The 21,181-nt window shown below is 52.1% G+C and overlaps 7 protein-coding genes across 8 annotated transcripts in view; 4 read left to right on the forward strand and 3 right to left on the reverse strand.

Annotated features, from left to right (window-relative positions):
* Window positions 1–21,181, reverse strand: part of LOC140119963 (uncharacterized) — a 1,020,783-nt gene that overhangs the window by 312,745 nt on the left and 686,857 nt on the right. The gene's annotated exons all lie outside the window — the stretch shown is intronic.
* LOC140119817 (uncharacterized) overlaps window positions 1–21,181 on the forward strand; it is a 51,831-nt gene that overhangs the window by 21,686 nt on the left and 8,964 nt on the right. The gene's annotated exons all lie outside the window — the stretch shown is intronic.
* LOC140116411 (histone H1.11R-like) lies at window positions 1,267–1,938 on the forward strand. The gene has a single exon (XM_072132941.1). It carries the CDS (start codon window positions 1,267–1,269, stop codon window positions 1,936–1,938), a length of 672 nt encoding a protein of 223 aa, XP_071989042.1.
* On the reverse strand, window positions 4,829–5,663 carry LOC140116412 (histone H2B type 1-O-like). The gene has a single exon (XM_072132942.1). The coding sequence runs from the start codon at window positions 5,642–5,644 to the stop codon at window positions 5,264–5,266; it is 381 nt and encodes a 126-aa protein (XP_071989043.1). The 5' UTR covers window positions 5,645–5,663; the 3' UTR covers window positions 4,829–5,263.
* LOC140119765 (histone H2A type 1-like) lies at window positions 5,954–6,348 on the forward strand. Its single transcript, XM_072139117.1, has one exon. It carries the CDS (start codon window positions 5,956–5,958, stop codon window positions 6,346–6,348), a length of 393 nt encoding a protein of 130 aa, XP_071995218.1. The 5' UTR covers window positions 5,954–5,955.
* LOC140116414 (histone H2A type 1-like) lies at window positions 19,491–19,887 on the reverse strand. The gene has a single exon (XM_072132943.1). It carries the CDS (start codon window positions 19,885–19,887, stop codon window positions 19,495–19,497), a length of 393 nt encoding a protein of 130 aa, XP_071989044.1. The 3' UTR covers window positions 19,491–19,494.
* On the forward strand, window positions 20,179–20,579 carry LOC140116415 (histone H2B type 1-O). The gene has a single exon (XM_072132944.1). It carries the CDS (start codon window positions 20,199–20,201, stop codon window positions 20,577–20,579), a length of 381 nt encoding a protein of 126 aa, XP_071989045.1. The 5' UTR covers window positions 20,179–20,198.

Consider the following 21,181-nt stretch of genomic DNA (forward strand, 5'->3'; position numbering starts at 1 on the left):
TGATGATAGTGATGATGCAGGGGGCACTGGATGATGATAGTGATGATGCAGGGGGCACTGGATGATGATAGGGATGATGCAGGGGGCACTGGATGATGATAGTGATTATGCAGGGGGCACTGGATGATGATAGTGATGATGCAGGGGGCACTGGATGATGATAGGGATGATGCAGGGGGCACTGGATGATGATAGGGATGATGAAGGGGGCACTGGATGATGATAGTGATGATGTAGGGGGCTCTGGATGATGATAGTGTTATTGCAGGGGGAACTGGATGATGATAGTGATGATGCAGGGGGGACTGGATGATGATAGTGATGATGTAGGGGGCACTGGATGATGATAGTGTTATTGCAGGGGGAACTGGATGATGATAGTGATGATGCAGGGGGCACTGGATGATGATAGTGATGATGTAGGGGGCACTGGATGATGATAGTGTTATTGCAGGGGGAACTGGATGATGATAGTGATGATGCAGGGGGCACTGGATGATGATAGGGATGATGCAGGGGGCACTGGATGATGATAGTGATGATGTAGGGGGCACTGGATGATGATAGTGTTATTGCAGGGGGAACTGGATGATGATAGTGTAGATGTAGGGGGCACTGGATGATGATACATTGTGGCTGCGGCCTCCTGTGGACGCGGCCGGTGACAGCTCCTCGGGATGTCCTATCCATGGGCAGGACGGGGAGGCCGGGGCCGCCTGTGTGTTACCCTCCCGAGCTCTCGGCAGCCCCAGCTCTTCCCCGGATGGGACAATCAGACTTGTACGCGGCAGATCCTGTGGGGAAGATCCCAGTGACGGTGACAAGTGCGGGGAGGAGAAGCCGGCAGCTCCCGCGCCAGTGCGATCTCCGCACAATCACGGCGACGCGCGGATCGGGAGGACCATGGCGGAGATCCCGGGGCCCCCCTGCCGGCTCCCGCCCAGCGCCTCCGCCAGTGACGGCTGCACACGGTCAGAGAGGTTGTCGGGGAGTGGGGAGTCAGGGGGGGAGCGCGCCGGCCTGTCCGCTGGTGTCCGCTAAGGGGCTCCTCTCCCGGGCAGGGAAGCACACGGGCAGAGCGGAGCTTCGCTCAAGCACTGACAGTCGGCAGCGGCGCTCAGCGTCAGCCAATAGGAGCGGAGGACGATGCCACTCGGCAGCCAATCAGAGCGCCGCCGTTGTAGATATAAGAGGCGGGAGAGCGCGCTGCTCGCGATTCACGAACTGTCAGCAGAGTTTTGTGTGCGAGTCCCTTCATATCTGAAGATGGCAGAAACCGCGCCCGCCGCCGCAGCTCCCCCTGCCGCCGAACCGGCCGCCAAGGCCAAGAAGCAGCCCAAGAAGGCCGCTGCCGCCAAGAAGAGCGCCAAGAAGCCCTCCGGCCCCAGCGTCTCAGAGCTCATCATCAAAGCCGTGTCCGCCTCCAAGGAGCGCAGCGGGGTGTCCCTGGCCGCCCTCAAGAAGGCCCTGGCTGCCGGCGGCTACGACGTCGAAAAGAACAACGGCCGCCTCAAGCTGGCCATCAAGGCGCAGGTCGCCAAGGGCACCCTGCTCCAGGTCAAAGGCAGCGGCGCCTCCGGCTCCTTCAAGCTCAACAAGAAGCAGCTCGACACCAAGGACAAGGCGGCCAAGAAGAAGCCCGCAGCGGCCAAGCCCAAGAAGCCGGCCGCCGCCAGCGCCAAGAAAGCGCCCAAGTCTCCTAAGAAGCCCAAGAAGGCTCCCAGCGCCGCCAAGAGCCCCAAAAAGGCCAAGAAGCCTGCAGCAGCGGCGGCCAAGAGCCCCAAGAAAGCGGCCAAGAAGCCTAAGGCCGCCCCGAAGCCCAAGAAAGTCACCAAGAGCCCGGCTAAGAAGGCGGCCAAGCCCAAAGCTGCTGCCGCCAAGAGCCCGGCTAAGAAGAAGGCCGCTACTAAAGCCAAGAAGCCCGCGGCCAAGAAGTAAGCGGGAGCCGCCCTGTGCCCTTCCATATAAACCCCCCACAAAGGCTCTTCTCAGAGCCACCACCTCCTCCCCGACAGAGCTCTTACCCACAGCCCGCCGCACAGTATAAGCCGCCGGGTCATACCCCCTCCAGCCCCCCGCCGCCACCAGCGTCACATTGCCGGGGACGTGGCCGGACTTCCACATGAGTCGTCCGCTCACTACCATAAAGCATCCCGGGAGGGGGCGAGGGCTTACAGCGTCTACAGGGGACGGGGCCGCAGAGTAGAGAGGGGGAGTGCTGGGGTCTATGTGCCCGTGCGTCCTCCTCATGACAGGAGGACGGGTGCTGGGGGGGTACGGGAGCGGCACCGGGCTCTGCAGTGATTGGGGCAGCGGTTGACACTTCCACGCAGGAGGGGACGTTATCAGCGGAAGTTACGTCGATCGGCCGCTGTTAGCCAATGGCTGCTCGCTGTCTTTCCCTGTGTTTCGGCGGGCTTAAAAACAAGCCAATGGAATCAATGGGCGGGCTATACCTGAGCCAATGAGGACGAGTGCGGGAGCATAAATATTGCGCTCAGTTCCCGGTTCCTCATATCACCGCTATTTGTGTGTGGGAGAGAACCATGGCCAGAACCAAGCAGACCGCCCGCAAGTCCACCGGAGGCAAAGCGCCCCGCAAGCAGCTGGCTACCAAGGCCGCCAGGAAGAGCGCGCCCGCCACCGGCGGAGTCAAGAAGCCTCACCGCTACCGCCCCGGCACCGTGGCTCTCCGCGAGATCCGCCGTTACCAGAAGTCCACCGAGCTGCTCATCAGAAAGCTGCCCTTCCAGCGCCTGGTCAGAGAAATCGCTCAGGACTTCAAGACCGACCTGCGCTTCCAGAGCTCTGCCGTCATGGCGCTGCAGGAGGCCAGCGAGGCCTATCTGGTCGGCCTCTTCGAGGACACCAACCTGTGCGCCATCCACGCCAAGAGAGTCACCATCATGCCCAAAGACATCCAGCTGGCCCGCAGGATCCGCGGCGAGAGGGCCTAAGTCCTCCCCGGGCGGGTACCGTCCCACACAACACAAAGGCTCTTTTCAGAGCCACCCACATCCTCTACAGGACGAGCTTGATAACCCTCTATATTCGCGCACCCCCCCCTCTCCTTTCAGGCCTCAAATCAATCTGCAGGGAGAAGCCGCGCCCCTCCCCCCCCCCCCCACTGCTAGTGCTGTCAGCGGTGTCCCCTCCTCCCCAGGACGGGAATCGCTGCCCGATGCCACCATAACATTAGTCTGACTTTCTTTCTATATGGCCCCCTATCGTTTGTAAAAGCGCCGCGGATTATGATGGCGCTATACAAATGAAGTTAAATAACGGTATAGAGCGGCTTCTGCCGCAGCACAGATCCTAAACCTCACACATGACGTGTCACTGCCGAACCACACACGCGGTTGCGCTCCCCGTTCTGCCCCTCTGGTCACAACCGCAGAAGCGTTACCGGTCGCAGTGCGAGCCGTTTAGCTATAACTGGGGAGGCAGAGAACCCAGAGTTCCCACACCCCAAACCCCACACCCCACACCTCTGTGGTCGCGAGCCACTGGTTACTCCGGCTCTAGTTAGATCTGCACATTCTATATATCATCTCCATTTACAACCAGACCCCTGGGTTTGCCCGCCGCCCTCATGAGGCCGGGAGTCTTTGTGCTGGGGGCCGCCCTGCACACATCGATGGAGCAGGGATTGTAGAAAGAGCGGGGAATTCAAAACTATGACACGTTCACTATTCAGCCAATAGGCGGAAAGGGGGAGGAGAGATCAAGGACACGCCCCTTCGTCATCACCAGTAGTCCTCTATCTGGTCCTCTCATGGTGTATATAAAGGAGACCTCGACAGCCCCGTCCACATTCGTTGTCTCACACGAAACAAAGAGCAATGTCTGGACGCGGTAAAGGAGGAAAGGGGCTCGGAAAAGGAGGCGCCAAGAGGCACAGGAAGGTGCTGCGTGATAACATCCAGGGAATCACCAAGCCCGCCATCCGCCGCCTGGCTCGCAGAGGAGGAGTCAAGCGTATCTCCGGCCTCATCTACGAGGAGACCCGCGGCGTCCTCAAGGTGTTCCTGGAGAACGTCATCCGGGACGCTGTCACCTACACCGAGCACGCTAAGAGGAAGACCGTCACCGCCATGGACGTGGTGTACGCGCTCAAGCGCCAGGGCCGCACTCTCTACGGCTTCGGAGGTTAAGACTCGTACCCACCCGGCTCCATCTCACACCCAAAGGCTCTTTTCAGAGCCACCCACCTCCTCCTAGAGAAGAGCTCGCACTCTGCTGCTTGTTTCATACCGCTGTCTGTCACTCATCACGTTACCTGCACATGTCCTCCGTGATCTAGGTGATTCAGGTTTTATTTATTACTCCTCTTTTAATTGTTTTTAATAGATCAGTATTATCGTGTGGCAATGGTGCACCCGAGGCCGAGCCCCAAGGGGTGTCTCCGCCAATGGGGCTTGGGCCGGCCGGCGCACTGCGGACTATGGCGCGAATGAGAGAAGGGTCCGGGCTGTCACGCCAGCCGCTGCTGCATAACCTCTCGCCAAACGGCTGATGGCGAAACGGTAACCAGTACGTGGTTGGGGCGCGCACGATGCTCATTGGTTGATGGCCCGAGGGCCAGATTTGAATTTCCCGCTTAGTTGCGCATAACGGAGCCTCGCTGCCGCCTCACGGTACACCCGGGACTGTCGGTTACAGCGCCATTACGCTGCCACACGCTGAACATTGATTCTCTGTGCGCTGCTCAGACATGTGCCACACGTTATAGTGCACAGGGACACTGTGTGGCGACCTGCGGGTGTCTGTACGCAATAAATTCTGCCCCGTTGCAAGAAACGTCGGATACACGGGGCGGAAATAAAAGGTCTCAGTGAGCTCCTTAGGGACCTATTAGTCTAGAACGTAAACTTTTGTTTAATTGTTAATGCCATGAAATGTTATGCCTATTTTGACCTATAATAAAACTCTACAAACCAATTGTGTGAATTGCAGGTGTATTTATCAGTATCGGGGCTGGGTGAGAATAGGAAGTGTTAATTTTCCCCACACTACCAGGGAGAACCACCAGGTGTCGCCAGTGTTGGGTTTACAGTTAAATTGCATTCATTATAATTTTCACTGCCATTCCGTCCTATGTCCAGGCATCACCGGCCCCCGGATTGTACCCGGGATGGGGTGAGCAGGAGTGACGGTCACATGGAGTGAGATAGAAGGGTGAGCTCTGTTGTGGAGAGGGTGGGTGGCTCTTAGAAGAGCCTTTGGGGTGTTGGAGGAGCCGGGTAGGCAGGCGGGAGGCCGCTTACTTGGCGCTGGTGTACTTGGTGACGGCCTTGGTGCCCTCGGACACGGCGTGCTTGGCCAGCTCTCCGGGCAGCAGCAGGCGGACGGCGGTCTGGATCTCCCGGGAGGTGATGGTGGAGCGCTTGTTGTAGTGAGCCAGGCGGGAGGCTTCCCCTGCGATGCGCTCGAAGATGTCGTTGACGAAGGAGTTCATGATGCCCATGGCCTTGGAGGAGATGCCGGTGTCGGGGTGCACCTGCTTGAGCACCTTGTAGACGTAGATGGCGTAACTCTCCTTCCTGGTCTTCCTGCGCTTCTTGCCGTCCTTCTTCTGGGCCTTGGTGACGGCTTTCTTGGAGCCCTTCTTGGGCGCTGGGGCGGACTTGGCGGGATCAGGCATGATGCGGCGGTTATTATTATCCGAGACACGGAGAACAATGTCCCGCACCTCCCCGCGCCGCGGTATTTATAGCCGGGCTATGCAAAGGAGCGACGCCGGCTGCTCGCCCTGCTATTGGAGGAGCGAGTCGTGTCATCTGCGTGTTCACTGCTGAACCACGCCTCCTAATGCTGGTTGGTGAGTCTATGAGCCGCGCCTCTATTGGTGGGATTTCAATCCGGCCAATGACAGAGAGTGAGGAGCAGGCGGGAAGGTATAAGAGGCGGCAGGAGGCGGCTGAGCGGCATCAGTCGTACTGAATCTCTAGCATCATGTCTGGACGTGGCAAACAAGGAGGAAAGGTCCGCGCTAAGGCCAAGACCCGCTCATCCCGGGCCGGCCTGCAGTTCCCCGTCGGTCGTGTGCACAGGCTCCTCCGCAAGGGCAACTACGCCGAGAGAGTCGGGGCCGGTGCTCCCGTCTACCTGGCCGCCGTGCTCGAGTACCTCACCGCTGAGATCCTCGAGCTGGCCGGTAACGCCGCCCGGGACAACAAGAAGACCCGCATCATCCCCCGCCACCTGCAGCTGGCCGTGCGCAACGACGAGGAGCTCAACAAGCTGCTGGGAGGAGTCACCATCGCCCAGGGAGGCGTCCTGCCCAACATCCAGGCCGTGCTGCTGCCCAAGAAGACCGAGAGCAGCAAGCCCGCCAAGAGCAAGTGAGCGCCGCCGCTCCAGCACCCGATCCCCACTACACACAAAGGCTCTTCTAAGAGCCACCCACCTCCTCCTGACAGAGCTGCAGCCCCGGGTGTCTCCCCGGTACACCGCACACTCTCTATACTGTACTGATCCCGTACTCTCCTCTGTACCGCTGCATGTCTGCACTGGGACAGAGCTGCGGCTGCGCTTCCCTCACGTGCGGCTAACGGCCCGGTGCTGTGTACAGGGAGCGGGCACAGAGCCGGCGGCTGACGCTGCTGCTGACGTCGTCACACGGGGGAGAACGAGCGGGAGATTCAAACCCTCTAGTTCTTCCCTCTGCTAGAGCTGCACAGCTGCTGTTCCCCCGCGGTGGCCGCCAGGTGGCGCCGTTCCTGGAAGGTAATAGTGGAGGCGGCTGCACCTTTTGAGAACCTCCACATCTTGGCAGAAAGTTTGTAAACCAAGGACACAGACTTATTAGCGTGTGCCCCCCCACCTCGTGCAGGATCTACTCTTCCATCACTGAGAAGCCCAGCTACAGCTCTGTACACTGAAGAATTGTGACGGTGGGGAGCGAAAAAAGGCTGTGTTTTAAGGGGTCAATACAAGAATTGTGGTGATTCCCAGGGCTCAGGGGCAAGACTGGGAAATAGCCGGAATAGGGCTTTGACCAGGTGCAAATTTTGTTTACTGTTACTATATTGAAAACTGCGCACCTAAAGGGGCGCGCTGGTGTCTGAGGTTGTGACACATTTAATACTGATTCAACAGCATGAAGCGCGGTGCAACTGCGCGCACGTCCTGAGAGAAAGCATCTGACGCAAAGCGCACATTGCCCAGGCAAAAGTGGACTAAGGCCGCTCTGCACCAGTTCTCACATGTCAGGGCCCCATAGTAGCCAAAACATTCACCGAACCGCCACATCAGCCAATATAGTTCCAGTGCCAGACCTCGCAGTAGCCAATAGTCACAGCGCTACCAACAACATCGCCGAGTTACCGAGGTTATACGGTTGGAATCTACACACGTCCATCAAGTTCAACCCGAGGAAGAGAAGGGACTTGGGTGAAACCATTTTATAACCATCAATGTTATGTAGGTGTAAGAAGTCCTCAGGGCCCTTCTTAAAGCTCCCTGCTGTGACCAGCGCCTGAGGCAGGCTACTCCACAGATTCTCATAGTAAAAAAAAAAAAAAAAAGCCTATTGGCCTCTGGTGATTAACCGGTTAAGGACCGGGCCCTTTCCTGTTTTTTCATGTCCATTTTTCACTCCCCACCTTCAAAAATCTATAACTTTTTTATTTTTACACGTAAAGAGCTGTGTGAAGGCTTGTTTTCTGGGTAACAAATTGCACTTCATAGTGATGGTGTATAATATTCCATGCCATGTACTCGGAAGCGGGAAAAAAATTCCAAATGCAGTGAAAATGGTGAAAAAACGCATTTGCGCCATTTTCTTGTGGGCTTGGATATTACGTCTTTCACTGAGCGCCCCAAATGACAGGTCTGCTTCATTATTTGGGTCGGTACGATTAAGGGGATACCAAGTTTGTATAGGTTTTATAATGTTTTCATACATTTACAAAAATTAAAACCTCCTGTACCAAAATTATTTTTTTGATTTTGCCAACTTCTGGCGCTAATAACTTTTTTATACTTTGGTGTACGGAGCTGTGCGTGGTGTCATTTTTTGCGAAATTTGATCATATTTTCAATTATATCATTTTTAGGACTGTACGACCTTTTGATCACTTTTTATAGATTTTTTTATATTTTTCAAAAAGTGCCATTTTCCGTTACGGGGTTAAACACATTGAAAAACCGTTATCATATTTTGATAGATCGGGCATTTTCGGACGCGTCGATACCTGATGTGTTTATGATTTTTACTGTTTATTTATATTTATGTCAGTTCTAGGGAAAGGGGTGTTGAAATTTTAGGTTTTTTAATTTAAATTTTTTTTTTTTTTTAACATTTTTTTTAATTTTTATTTTTACTATTTTTCAGACTCCCCGTTGTCTGATCGATCATATCATATACTGCCATACTACAGTATAGCAGTATATGGGGATTTTCCTCCTCATTCATTACAATGTGCTATCAGGACATTGTAATGAAGGGGTTAAAACGATATAGCCTCGGGTCTTCGGAAGAGAAGTAGAATTCAGGACTTCATAGATGACTTGTCGTCTCCTCTGGGTTCAGAACTTCATGGTGACCTTTACTTTTCACCAGACGTCACTTTGGCTCCTTGTGGAACATCTCCACACTGCGCCCCTAAAACACCACAGTCAGTCGCTTACATTATAATTCCACCTGCGGATAACAGTGCAGCAATGCTATTTCTGGACATAGTGGGACACAATCCATGCCCTGTCCCTCACACCACAGTCAGTCAACTTACATTGTCACCATCCACAGGTGGAATTATAGTGTTGATGCAGGGGGCTCTGGATGATGATAGTGATGATGCAGGGGGCTCTGGATGATGATAGTGATGATGCAGTGTGATCTCCGCATAATCACGGCGATGCGCGGATCAGGAGGACCATAGCTGAGATCCCGGGTCCTCCCTGCCGGCTCCCGTCCAGTGCTATCTCCGCACATGTGCGGATCTGGGGTCTCATTTCTTCCACAGTGAGAGTCAAAGAGATAATGGACATCACTAATTTCTTTCTTATGAGATTTTCCCATATTGTTTTTTTGCTGTTTTATTACTCGAAAAAAGTAAAAAAATAAATAAATAAAAATTTTAAATAACTTAAAAATTTTAACCGTCCGCCTTTCCCTAGAACTGATATAAAAGGTAAAAAACACGTTAGGTATTGCTGCTTATCAAAATATAAAAACGGTTATTGCCGGCTGTGAACCGCATAACAGAAAATGGCGCCCAAATGTCCGAAACGCGACTTTCACACTATTTTACATCACTTAAAAAATGTAATAAAATGTGACCAAAATCTCGCACAGACCTCAAAATGGCAGCAATGGAAACGTCGGCTCATCTCACAAAAAATGACGCCTCACACAGCTCCGTGCACCGTGGTATGAAAAGTTATTGGCGTCAAAAGATGGCGAAATTTTTTTCATAAAATTTGTTTAATTTTTGAAAATTTATTAACCCCTTGAGGACGCAGGGTTTTTTCGCTCATTTCTCTCTCTCCACATTCAAAAATCCATAACTTTTCCATGTTTCCCTGTACTGAGCTGTGTGAGGGCTTATTTTGTGCGTAACAAATTTTACTTTCCTGTGACGTTATTTATTATTCCATGCCGTGTACCGCAAAGCTGTAAAAAATTTCCAAATGTGGAAATATTGGGAAAAAACACATGGGCGTCACGTTCTTATGGGCTCCGTTTTTACAACTTTGATTGTGCGCTCCAAATAACACGTCTACTTTATGCTTTGGATCGGTGCGATCGCGGTGATACCAAATTTATACAGGTTTTTTTCGTTTCAACACATTTTTGAAAATGAGTAGGAAAAAGAAAAAAAATTCACCATCTTCTGACGCCAATAACTTTCATACTTTGGTGCACGGAGCTGGGGGAGGTGTCATTTTTTACATTTTGAGGACCGAGCGACATTTTGGTCACTTTTTATTACATTTTTTTATGTAAGGTAAAATTGTGTAAAAGTCGCGTTTCGTTATGGCAGTCACCGCCGGTTATAACCATTTTTATATTTTTGGAATTGAGATACACTGGACCACAAACCTCTGGAGTGGCACAACACAGGTTCACAATCCTGAAAGGCTTTTCACCACTTCTCGGTCATGCATAAAAGTGTCCAGGCTTCTTTTGTCTGCTCCTCTCACCACCTGCATCGCCAACACCATCCCTTCACATCTCGAAGAGTCGGTCCCTCCAGCAGTCACTGTACCAATCACCGTGTCTATAGACAAATTGGGGGTCATATACTAAGGGCCCGATTCGCGTTTTCCCATCCGATTTTGGCGCACGCGATCGGATTGTGGTGCATTGGCGGACGGAAATGGGGGGGCATGGCAGTAAAAAAAACCCGAAGGATTCGGAAAAACTGCCGCATTTTAAAAAAAAGTGTCGCTTGACACGCGCTTACCTGCACCCAGCGGAGGACGGTGAAGTTCAGAGCAACCCGATGAACTTCAGCGCAGCAGCGCCACCTGGTGCACGTCGGAGGAACTGCCTTAGTGAATCCTGGCCGGACCCGAATCCTCCACAGAAAACGTGCCGCTGGATCGCGAATGGACCGGGTAAGTAAATCTGCCCCATTGATCGGAGGGATGTGACTTCCCTCCCGGACAGCAGATCATCTTCCCCATTGGATTGGGGGGAGGAAACAAGCCAATTGCAAAGACCGGGGGGCTGTGGGGAGGTTCACTTCAGACGTCTTCCACTTCTAGGACAAAGTTTCACTGCGCTGTTCAGCTGTGTCTGGAGCCACCTACCACTCCATGCCTCCGGACTTGGAAGTCTTGCTCTACCAGGGCAATGTAACACTCGCCGATTTTTCCTGAATTGCCCCGGTATTTTGGCGCATGCAATTGGGTTTTGGCGCATCAGCGACGGAAATCGGAAAAAACGCCGCATTTTAAAAAAAAAAAGTGTCGCGAAACTTGCACTTACCTTCACTAGGAATAGGCCAGTGAATTTCAGGGCATTCCAGCGGGCCTCGGCAGACATCAGCGCAGCAGCGACACCTGGTGGACGGCGGAGGAACTACCTTAGTGAATCGCTGGAAGACCCGAATCCACCGCAGAGAACGCGCCGCTGGATCGCGAATGGGCCGGGTAAGTAAATCTGCCCCATTTACTCTACATCATCATTGGATTGGCCAAGACAGTGGTGGAGGTGGGATGATGGGCAATGTTTGCATGGATATAAGATGGTATACAGATCTTTAGTCAGAGCACTTCCTTCCCCACCATCTCTCTGTCCCTTAGTTAGTTTACCCTCTATGTATATTCCCCTGTATTGTACCCTTAATAAATCCCCTATAAAGATCCATTGAATATTGTTGTTAATTTAATATGGCACCCCAAAACCAAGCAGTTTTTACAGGCACCATCCACCGCCAAGTCCCCTCCCACCACCTTTAAGCCCCTCCATCAACTATTAGACACTCCCTTCCTCTTTAGAGTATTAAGCTCAACTACTCACATTTTCATCTGGAAGTAAAGACAATAGGGGAGGGGGGGGGGGTAGTTGGGTTTGACGATGCCAAAGTCTGCCAACACCGGTAACTAAAGTTACGGGAAATGTGTGCATGTACCCCCAAAAAACCTTCCCCTACCATTGTGCACTCGGCGCCAGGGCCATGTCTGGCAAAGGGGAGGGGGGGAATACTTTTCTGAGGGAGGGACACCAGGGCCCAGAGTCTCTTCCATTTCAGTTTCACCATTCCACCGCAACATCAGCTACCAACTTACGCTCACCAAGCAGCCAACCAAAGTAGAGGAAATGAGCAGAGATTTCCAGAGTCAGCCCCCTGGAGTGCAATTACTTAACCAGTTGGATCTGCCCCGAACCATTCAGTGGTATGATGATTTTCCCCTAGTAGTGTCTATTTTGTAATCCACAAAGGACTCACTTTGATCGAGAAGGGTCCAGTGGACCCCAAACCCATACGAAAACCTCTGTCTCCTTTATCCGACATCCAGAGTCAATGGTAGCCTACAAGGTTTGTGAGCAGCTAGGATTTTCAGGCCCTGGGGCTGCAATACCCCAAGCAGCCAGTAGGCCATGCTCCAAACACTACCTAAAGTATAAGTCGCCCCGCCTCCACCATGTGCAACATCCCCAATTGGGGCCTAGCCTTTCTTCAGCGGTTGTAGAAAGTCGGTGTAAAGAATACCGGAGTGTCTGATGCGGCCTTGGGTTTACTATCATCACGTTGCTTTTTATTGGCACCGGAGGACGGGCCTACAGCCTGGCAGGTCTCCAGCAGGTGGTATGTGCAAGAAAAGTAGAGGGAGAGGCTGATGAAGGAGGTTTCTCCCTGGGGCAACCCCTGAGGTGTATATAGGTATCCCGGGTGATGGAGGATGGGGAGCCCGTGATGTTGAGGCAGCCTAATTCAGGCATTACACAGAGGCACATTGTGCAAATCAACTCACGGTTCTTTATTATAACTTAAACGACAGGCAATGGCCTAACATCAGCAGCAGGTTCAGCAGGCTGGAAAGCTGATAGGAGGTAGTTGGTCCACAGGAAGGGTTGCTCACAGCCTGGTAGTAGCTTCAGACTGGGTTGGTAGATGGAGCCGGGTCCAGACAATGGACCTCTGTTCTGGGGCTTAGTCTCCTGACTGGCCCAAGGTGTCAGGCAGCTGCCTGCGAGACCTTTACTTCCTGTTGGTGTGACACTGGCTTGTTCACCACAGCAGAGGAGAGTGCAGCACCTAACTGAAGACATCTGACCTGACTGACTGACCATGTGCTCCTGCCCACAAGGGGTTTTTATACTCCCCTAGTCAAGTGTCAGCACTCTCCAATTCCAGCTTGCTTTACAATGAGAAAACATCATATAATTGGTTACAGATAATAAATATGTTAACTCTTGCCTTACCAGGCAGTGGCCCCAGCTGCAGTTACTAAGTTCTCCACTTTTGGAGATCTCCTAGAGCTCAGACTCCCTAACAGCTCCTACCATGGAGAGGGAGCTATTTGCAACAACTATGCATCGGCAGGGTTGTTGCACATACATCCTTTCCCACAGCCATCCGATGAGGACGAGGTGTTGCACTGGGCAGGATTTTGTCTAATTTGGGCCTTCCTAATTAACCCCATACTTTAAATCCTGATCATATGCCATATTGCTGGGTCAGTAGGTCGGTATGGCATTGGGTCATGTTATCCCTTGGCCCCCTGCTTTTGCCATAGAGAGGTCGTATGGGGATGTTGTAAGGAATGCGCCAAGTTCCAGTTTTGGACGGCCCATGATCTACCAGCTCCCAGCCATCATAATGAAGTCCTGGGGCCCGAGCAGACACACCATGTGTTTTTTGAGGCATAGCCGCCTTCCGAGGCAGCCTAAGGTGGCTTAAAGTAGAGACAGGCATTTCAATGGGAAGTGAGGGGAGGATCAGCTGTCAGTTAGTGAGACATACCCCAGAAGCGCTGTGGCATTGGTAACTGTAGGCTAAACTACACAGTAGATTTAGGAATGAAAGTACGGGGCAATGTTTGAGGCAGACTCAATTTCTTGGGTGGGACTACAGGAGTTAAATACTTCTAGTACCTGAGTCACTTTCATCTGCTGCTGTTTGACTACCAACTTCCTTTAACGGTACAGGGAACATGGAAAGAGGTTTTGACATTTAGAACAGCACCCAACACCTATTCCTATTGAGGAAAACCAGAACAGCCCCCCCCCAGCTGCGAATAAAAGCTATTTTGTTTGAGGGATGCTCTGTATCTCTCGCAAAGGGATAGCCAGCTTCTGAGGATAGGGCCCAAAACAGGACCAGGCAGATAACCAGAGATGGCAGGGTCATGTTACCCATATGTCAGAAGACATTGTGGCCTGGTCCACTGGCTACACAATGTCCATTTCCGCAGGATCGCCAAGGAAAGCAGAGGTTGACATTGGGGGAAGAGTCTCAATTTCCTGGAAGAGACCACAGAGGGTGTAATACAGTAAGTATGCAAGTCAGTTTCATCTGCAGCCTGTCTCTCCAACTTCGTGGATGGTGTCAGCAGGCGACTGCCCGGGGGTAGCAGTACTCTAAGAGTCAGTTTTATTTGCATCTCGTCTGACCCCAACCTCTGTGTAGGGGTTAGCTATACTCTAGTTGTTGGGAATATTGAATGTAGTTTAGATTTGGTGTGACCACCAAATTCCCCCACCCCCTGTGGAGGAAATACCCAAAGAATACCAGGGCCCCAAGGTCCCACGGCCTAAGCAGAAGCAATGCACTCTCATAAAGGCATAGCTGCCTAATGGGAAAGGGCCCGAACTTGGACCAGGCAGATGACTGGAGATAGCAGGGGTATGTCGGCCATTTGTCAGAAGACTTTGTGGGGCAGATGAACACAGGCCCTGCTCCAACCACTCCTACTAGACCACATTGGGAGAAGACCACAGTTATGCGATACCACAAGCATCCGAGTTGATTTTCGTCTGCCATCTGCCTACCCCAACCTCCTGTAATTGCCTGCAGGACTGGACATTACGCACCATTTAGTTACAATAGGTCTCCTGGGGGGCAAAAGTTGTCTGGACAACTGGCTAATTTCCTCTATGGATAAATTCCTTAATGTCTGCTTTTTATTGGCATCATTTATGATGTATTCTCTAATTTTTGTAGTATTTTTTAAATTTTTGGTTTAGTATTGATGTATCATTTTTGGTGCAGTTTTTCACATTTTTATGAAAATCACCCAAACTTATATTTAGAGGGACCTGCTCAGCTTTAAGTGACTTTAAGTGATTTTATTATTATTTAAGCCTCTCAAATTTTCCCCTCAATGTATGAAAAAATAACTTTAAGAAGATTGTTAACCCTTAAGGTGTTTAACAAAATGGAGGTGCACTTTCCAAATTGTAATTTTTTTTTTTAGACAATACATTTATTTTGGCCCAAAATTAAACATTTTTAATGGATTAAATGACGAAAAACTCAAAATTTGTTACCCAATTTCTCCTGAGTGTGCCGATATCCCATATGTTGGTAAACTGTAATTACCTACACTTTTTGACATACAGTTACTACAATGTACAGGAAGGGGTTAAAGTTTCAGTGTCTACATTAAAATGATTTATTTGTAATTCTTTTCTGCAGCCCAAATTGGTTGGTAAGCCCAGACTACTATGCAGTGAGCTCCTGAAGTTTATAAAAGATAGTTCATTGCAAGGGTTTCGGTCAGTCAGTCTATTCAGTCCAAGTTTTGCACATTTTCTGATGCAGAATGAACTGGAGAGTCATTCTGCAGCTGCCGTCTCCCTGTGTGCTAGTGATGGGAATTCTGGCTCTTCTCAGTGAGCTGGATCATCAAGCTCCGCTCGTAAGAAGAGCCGGCTCTTCTGGCTCCTGAACGGCTCCCTATTAAATATATAACAGATAGCCTCTGGCCAGTCAGTCACCCCACACCACACCACTTTTAACCCAAATACAGGATTATGGCTGAGATGTTCTCCCAGAACACAGACCCAACCATTTCCTCATGGAAGCCTGCAGGAAGTGACTGAGGACTGTCTGACTTGCTTTCTGTCCTCACAGCCTTAGATCTCACATAGCTAGCCTACCCCTTGGGACTACTTTGGTGAAATTATTGGAGGACAGCCTGGCTTGTGTGCTGTACCTACGTGGGGCCCTGGAACCTGACAATGCCTAACCTTAACCCAGAGGGCCCCCTCCTCAGTGCACCGTTGAGCTGCATAAACCAGTTAGCTTGTGGCACCTCGCCTCTCGCTCTTGACGGCAGAGACAAACTACTACAACAGCAGTGACCAGTGACCTTTTCCAGCATAAACCAAGCCTCATCCTGGCAACTGAAGTGAGAATTGGGTCGGATCACTCAAAATTTTTGCAGCCCATTTTATTTTCAAGGTGCTGGAAAGACCAAAGGCCAACAAATGTTACCAGGTCAATTATTTTGGCACTGCGCGAATAGGGTGAACCTCCTGGAGGTGGCTCCGGAGGCGTGGAAGCAGATCTTCCTCATACTAGTTCTCAGAAAAGTTCCTCACCAAGCTGCGCCTAAAGGCATTAGCCAGGAAACACTTCCTCAAGGCCTGCTATCAGTTTTACTGCACAAATTGGACCACGGTTCTACCGGGATGTACTGGAAAGTCTCTAAGATGTAGAGTGCCATCATGTCAATTATACCAACACTTTGCACAAATCACGCCGACTGTCTGGAAGTCACATGGGCAGCGGCACAGTGAATCCATTCTCATACTGGTTCCCCGATAAGTGCAGTACTATGTGGAGACTGGAGGCTGGAGCTGGAACCACTTCCAAAGAGGGAGCGGCAGGACACTGCTAGCCCAGTCTCAACAAGATCCCACACTTTTGTCAATATTTTTAAGGCAGCCACTTCCAGGTCTAGCCAGGCACCGAGCACCAAAGACGGCTTACCTCGGGAGAACTACCCAGCTCCCCTTGGTGGGCTTTCATCTGCCGGAGCGAAGGCCAGACATGGGGGGCTGACAGAGGAGGCTAGCCAGGCATCTAACGACAAGCTCAGCTTACTCTGGCAGAACCACCCGATCCTTGGTAGTCTCCCTTTTTTCAAGGCCTGGGTTATGTGAGGCTTCACCTCATACATCAAGCAAGATGACCTGACCACGGAGGCTAGCATCAAGCAACAAGCCCGGCTTGCCTACGGTGTACCACTTGGTCTCATGTATTTCATGGTCCATGTTTTGTTGATCTGTTGCCTCATACGTCTGGAGGCAGAAAGAACTTTAACTGTCATTTGTCATCGGCATTTTGCACGAATCACACCAAAATCCTGGAGGCCTTGAGGGTGGCACCAACTCAAATCTACCCCAAACCTGTTCATCCTAGCCTTCGTCTAGCTAGAGCCGAAACGCGCGTCGGGGCGTGCAGTCGTTGCAGCCACTGGAACACTATACCTCATCTATTGGTAAGGACTGGCATTTACATCCTCCTGGATGCCTCATTATGCTTTTACGTGCCAACCTGGCAGTTCCCTGTACCTCAGCACCTTCAATTGACATCCCTAGGATCATATACTATATCCAGCCCTTGTATACATTCACACTGAGTAGAATTCTCTACTATGTTCCATATGCTGTTTTTTTCGACTGCAATTTGTCTGTGTTTCACCATTCTGTATAGCTGTTTGCATCCCATATTGTATATTTGCTATGCATCCTGTATGTTTCTTATACATTTTATTCATTAAAGATTCACTGTATTTCCATGACCTTTTTTGTTAGTGTCTTTCCTCTTTTTCCCCGCTCCGGAGAATATCATTGGTTCTGTAGTATTCATGCGAGGCTTTGACCGTTTTGCGTTTATTTAAGGGGTGCCACTAGGCATTTAGGTAGGGCTTTGACACCCACACCTATACGACATTCTATCTGTTTCCCCATCTATACTGCTCCTTATTGTTTGCTTCAGCCCACCAACTACCTATAGTATTTAGCCAGCCTGCCCCTCCCTCTGTAGTATATAGCCCGCCAGCCCCCTGCGGTATATGGCCTGCCAGACCCCCCCACCCCGTGTAGTATATAGCCAGCCTGCCCCCCCCCCCATGAGTATATAATCAGCCCCCCCCCCTCTGGAGTATATAGCCCGCCAGTCCCCTGCAGTATATAGCCAGCCAACCCCCCCCCCCCTGTACTATATAATCAGCCCCCCCCCCTCCCCGTCTGGAGTATATAGCCCGCCAGCCTGCCTCCCCCTGGAGGAAATAGCCATGCAAGCTTAAACACAACTTAGACACAAGAGGGAAGTAAGGCCAAAGGAGCGGGGTCTCTCGTCCAGAAAACTATATATATATATATATATATATATATATATATATATATATATATATATATATATATATAAAATCTACATAATATATGCAAATGATAAGGGAATTATGGGTCATTGCTTCAAGTTCAAGATGGAGTTCACTGTGAGGAAGACGCTGTGCTCCCGGGGGCTGCTTCCAGCAGGCGGAAGGCACTTTCAAGTTGGGCTTCTGTCTGACCTGTGACAATTTTGTTACTTTTAAACATTAATACCCCCTTCTGCAAACGTCATTGTCTGCGGTGGTGGCAAAAGTAGGTGGGAAGTGAACTGGTCCATTGCACCCCCTGTGATGGGGAGGATCAGTCTGGTTGTTTGTCTCAGAAGAAGTAAGGGTGATGGTACGGTCCATTTCTTCCTTCTCAGAGAAGTGAAGGTGGTAGTGCGGATGCGCGGAGATGAAACTACTCGGGGAGGAGCTGCTGCCGGGTTCTCCTCCCTGCCGTGCTTATCACTGTCACCGAGATCTTCCCCCATGGAAGTGACTATAGGCTATTGCAGCGTTGCTGGGACTATATTGGCTAACTGGGACACAGATTATTATGGCTACTGTGGGGCACTGTGCTTAGTTTGGGTGATGTGTGAGACACCATGACTGTATTGGCTATTATGAGCTGGGCTTTTGGCTAATGTTGGGTCACCGTGACTACAGGGGCTGCTGTGACAATCTTGGGTCACTGGGCAATATGGTTAAATTGGCTACCGTGAGGTCAGGTGCTGCGCCTATTTTGGTTATGGTAGGATCTGGCATTGGAAGCATTGTGAATCTTTTGAGTCTTTTGGTGGCAACGAGACTAAATTGGCTGCTGTGGGGCATTCACTGTGACTATTGTCTAATGCAGCAGAACATTGATTGTTTGGCTATTGTGGAGAAACTATGGCTATATTGGCCACTGTGGGGCAGGCGCTGGACTATACTTTGCTTTTGTAGGGAAGGCACATGACCCCAGGCACAGTCGAATTTGGGGCTCTATGGCGAGAACAAGTAATAATGGAAGCTGTGAACGACCTCACAGCGCAAGAAGCCTTTCCTCGTCACTGCTAATTTTCTACCAAGTCCGGGAGACTCAATAAGTAGTCACCCCTCCTACATCTCCCTCTCCTCCCTCCCTAACTGCCGGGTAAGGCGCCACCTGGTGGAGGCTTCTGCAGGTCTACATCAACGACAACCAAAACCTGCAGTCGGGACGCTTAGTTCCTATTCGGAGCGTTTGGGTTTTGAATTTCCCGCTCGTTCTCCCCTTGTGAGGTCAGCGGCAGCCGGCTCTCCGGCAGCTTCACTGTACACACAGAGCCGTTAGTCTCCACGTAAGAAGCGGGCAGCAGCCGCAGCTCTGTCCCTGCCAGGAGCCCGAGTGTCCTCCCTGCCTGTCCGCCCCATAGAGATGCCGTGCCCGTCCGGGAGAACGCGGCGACCTCCGATGACGGAGAGGCGGGGTGCAGCTTGCAGGGCGAGCGGTCACATCCCCGGTGTATGTGGCCGGTAGCTACTAGTGACAGCGGCAGCAGAGGGATAGAGGCGGGGAGCGCAGACACGCAGCGGTACAGAGGAGAGTACGGGATCAGTACAGTATAGAGAGTGTGTGCGGTGTACCGGGGAGACACCCGGGGCTGCAGCTCTGTCAGGAGGAGGTGGGTGGCTCTTAGAAGAGCCTTTGTGTGTAGCGGGGATCGGGTGCTGGAGCGGCGGCGCTCACTTGCTCTTGGCGGGCTTGCTGCTCTCGGTCTTCTTGGGCAGCAGCACGGCCTGGATGTTGGGCAGGACGCCTCCCTGGGCGATGGTGACTCCTCCCAGCAGCTTGTTGAGCTCCTCGTCGTTGCGCACGGCCAGCTGCAGGTGGCGGGGGATGATGCGGGTCTTCTTGTTGTCCCGGGCGGCGTTGCCGGCCAGCTCGAGGATCTCAGCGGTGAGGTACTCGAGCACGGCGGCCAGGTAGACTGGAGCGCCGGCACCAACTCTCTCGGCGTAGTTGCCCTTGCGGAGGAGCCTGTGCACACGACCGACGGGGAACTGCAGGCCGGCCCGGGATGAGCGGGTCTTGGCCTTAGCGCGGACCTTTCCTCCTTGTTTGCCACGTCCAGACATGATGCTAGAGATTCAGTACGACTGATGCCGCTCAGCCGCCTCCTGCCGCCTCTTATACCTTCCCGCCCGCTCCTCACTCTCTGTCATTGGCCGGATTGAAATCCTACCAATAGAGGCGCGGCTCATAGACTCACCAACCAGCAATAGGAGGCGTGGTTCAGCAGTGAACACGCAGATGACACGATTCGCTCCTCCAATAGCAGGGCGAGCAGCCGGCGTCGCTCCTTTGCATAGCCCGGCTATAAATACCGCGGCGCGGGGAGGTGCGGGACATTGTTCTCCGTGTCTCGGATAATAGTAACCGCCGCATCATGCCTGATCCCGCCAAGTCCGCCCCAGCGCCCAAGAAGGGCTCCAAGAAAGCCGTCACCAAGGCCCAGAAGAAGGACGGCAAGAAGCGCAAGAGGTCCAGGAAGGAGAGTTACGCCATCTACGTCTACAAGGTGCTCAAGCAGGTGCACCCCGACACCGGCATCTCCTCCAAGGCCATGGGCATCATGAACTCCTTCGTCAACGACATCTTCGAGCGCATCGCAGGGGAAGCCTCCCGCCTGGCTCACTACAACAAGCGCTCCACCATCACCTCCCGGGAGATCCAGACCGCCGTCCGCCTGCTGCTGCCCGGAGAGCTGGCCAAGCACGCCGTGTCCGAGGGCACCAAGGCCGTCACCAAGTACACCAGCGCCAAGTAAGCGCCTGCCTGCCTACCCGGCACCTCCAACACCCCAAAGGCTCTTCTAAGAGCCACCCACCCTCTCCACAACAGAGCTCACCCTTCTATCTCACTCCATGTGGCCGTCACTCCTGCTCACCCCATTCCGGGGGCCGGTGATACAGGGCGGAATGTTCCTCCTCTTAGGTGCGCCCTCTGCCCCCGGCGCGATAGCTGTCACATGAAACAAATTATCACCTGCTAATCGGTACATGAATGAAATGGGGAACCTGCAGCGCGTCCTGGTGGTAGAAGGCACGTGTGAAAGGCGCGCACGCTACTCAATGTTATGTCAAATTGAAGTCTTATAATAGCGGCAAAGTGGTGGAGGAAAGTCCTCCATCCAGGAGGCACCGAGTGATCGTGTGTATCAGACGTTTCTTGAAGCGGGGCAGAGCTCATTGTGTGGCGGCCTGCGGGTTCCTGTACGCAGTGTCCCCGGTGCACTAGAACGCTTGGCCAGGGCTCACACCTCAGCACATGTCCGAGCAGCGCGCACACAATGTTCTGCCAGTGGCAGCGTAAGGGCTGTAACCAACTGTCCCCAACCAACCATAAGCCACGAGGCGGCAGCCCGGTATG

The sequence above is a fragment of the Engystomops pustulosus genome, chromosome 2 (genome assembly GCF_040894005.1).
Source record: "Engystomops pustulosus chromosome 2, aEngPut4.maternal, whole genome shotgun sequence".
In the NCBI taxonomy this organism is placed as follows: Eukaryota; Metazoa; Chordata; class Amphibia; order Anura; family Leptodactylidae; genus Engystomops; species Engystomops pustulosus.

Excerpts from the sequence above, each read along its gene's own strand:
- LOC140116411 (XM_072132941.1), top strand. The coding sequence starts at position 1,267 with ATGGCAGAAACCGCGCCCGCCGCCGCAGCTCCCCCTGCCGCCGAACCG.
- LOC140116412 (XM_072132942.1), bottom strand. The coding sequence starts at position 5,644 with ATGCCTGATCCCGCCAAGTCCGCCCCAGCGCCCAAGAAGGGCTCCAAG.
- LOC140119765 (XM_072139117.1), top strand. The coding sequence starts at position 5,956 with ATGTCTGGACGTGGCAAACAAGGAGGAAAGGTCCGCGCTAAGGCCAAG.
- LOC140116414 (XM_072132943.1), bottom strand. The coding sequence starts at position 19,887 with ATGTCTGGACGTGGCAAACAAGGAGGAAAGGTCCGCGCTAAGGCCAAG.
- LOC140116415 (XM_072132944.1), top strand. The coding sequence starts at position 20,199 with ATGCCTGATCCCGCCAAGTCCGCCCCAGCGCCCAAGAAGGGCTCCAAG.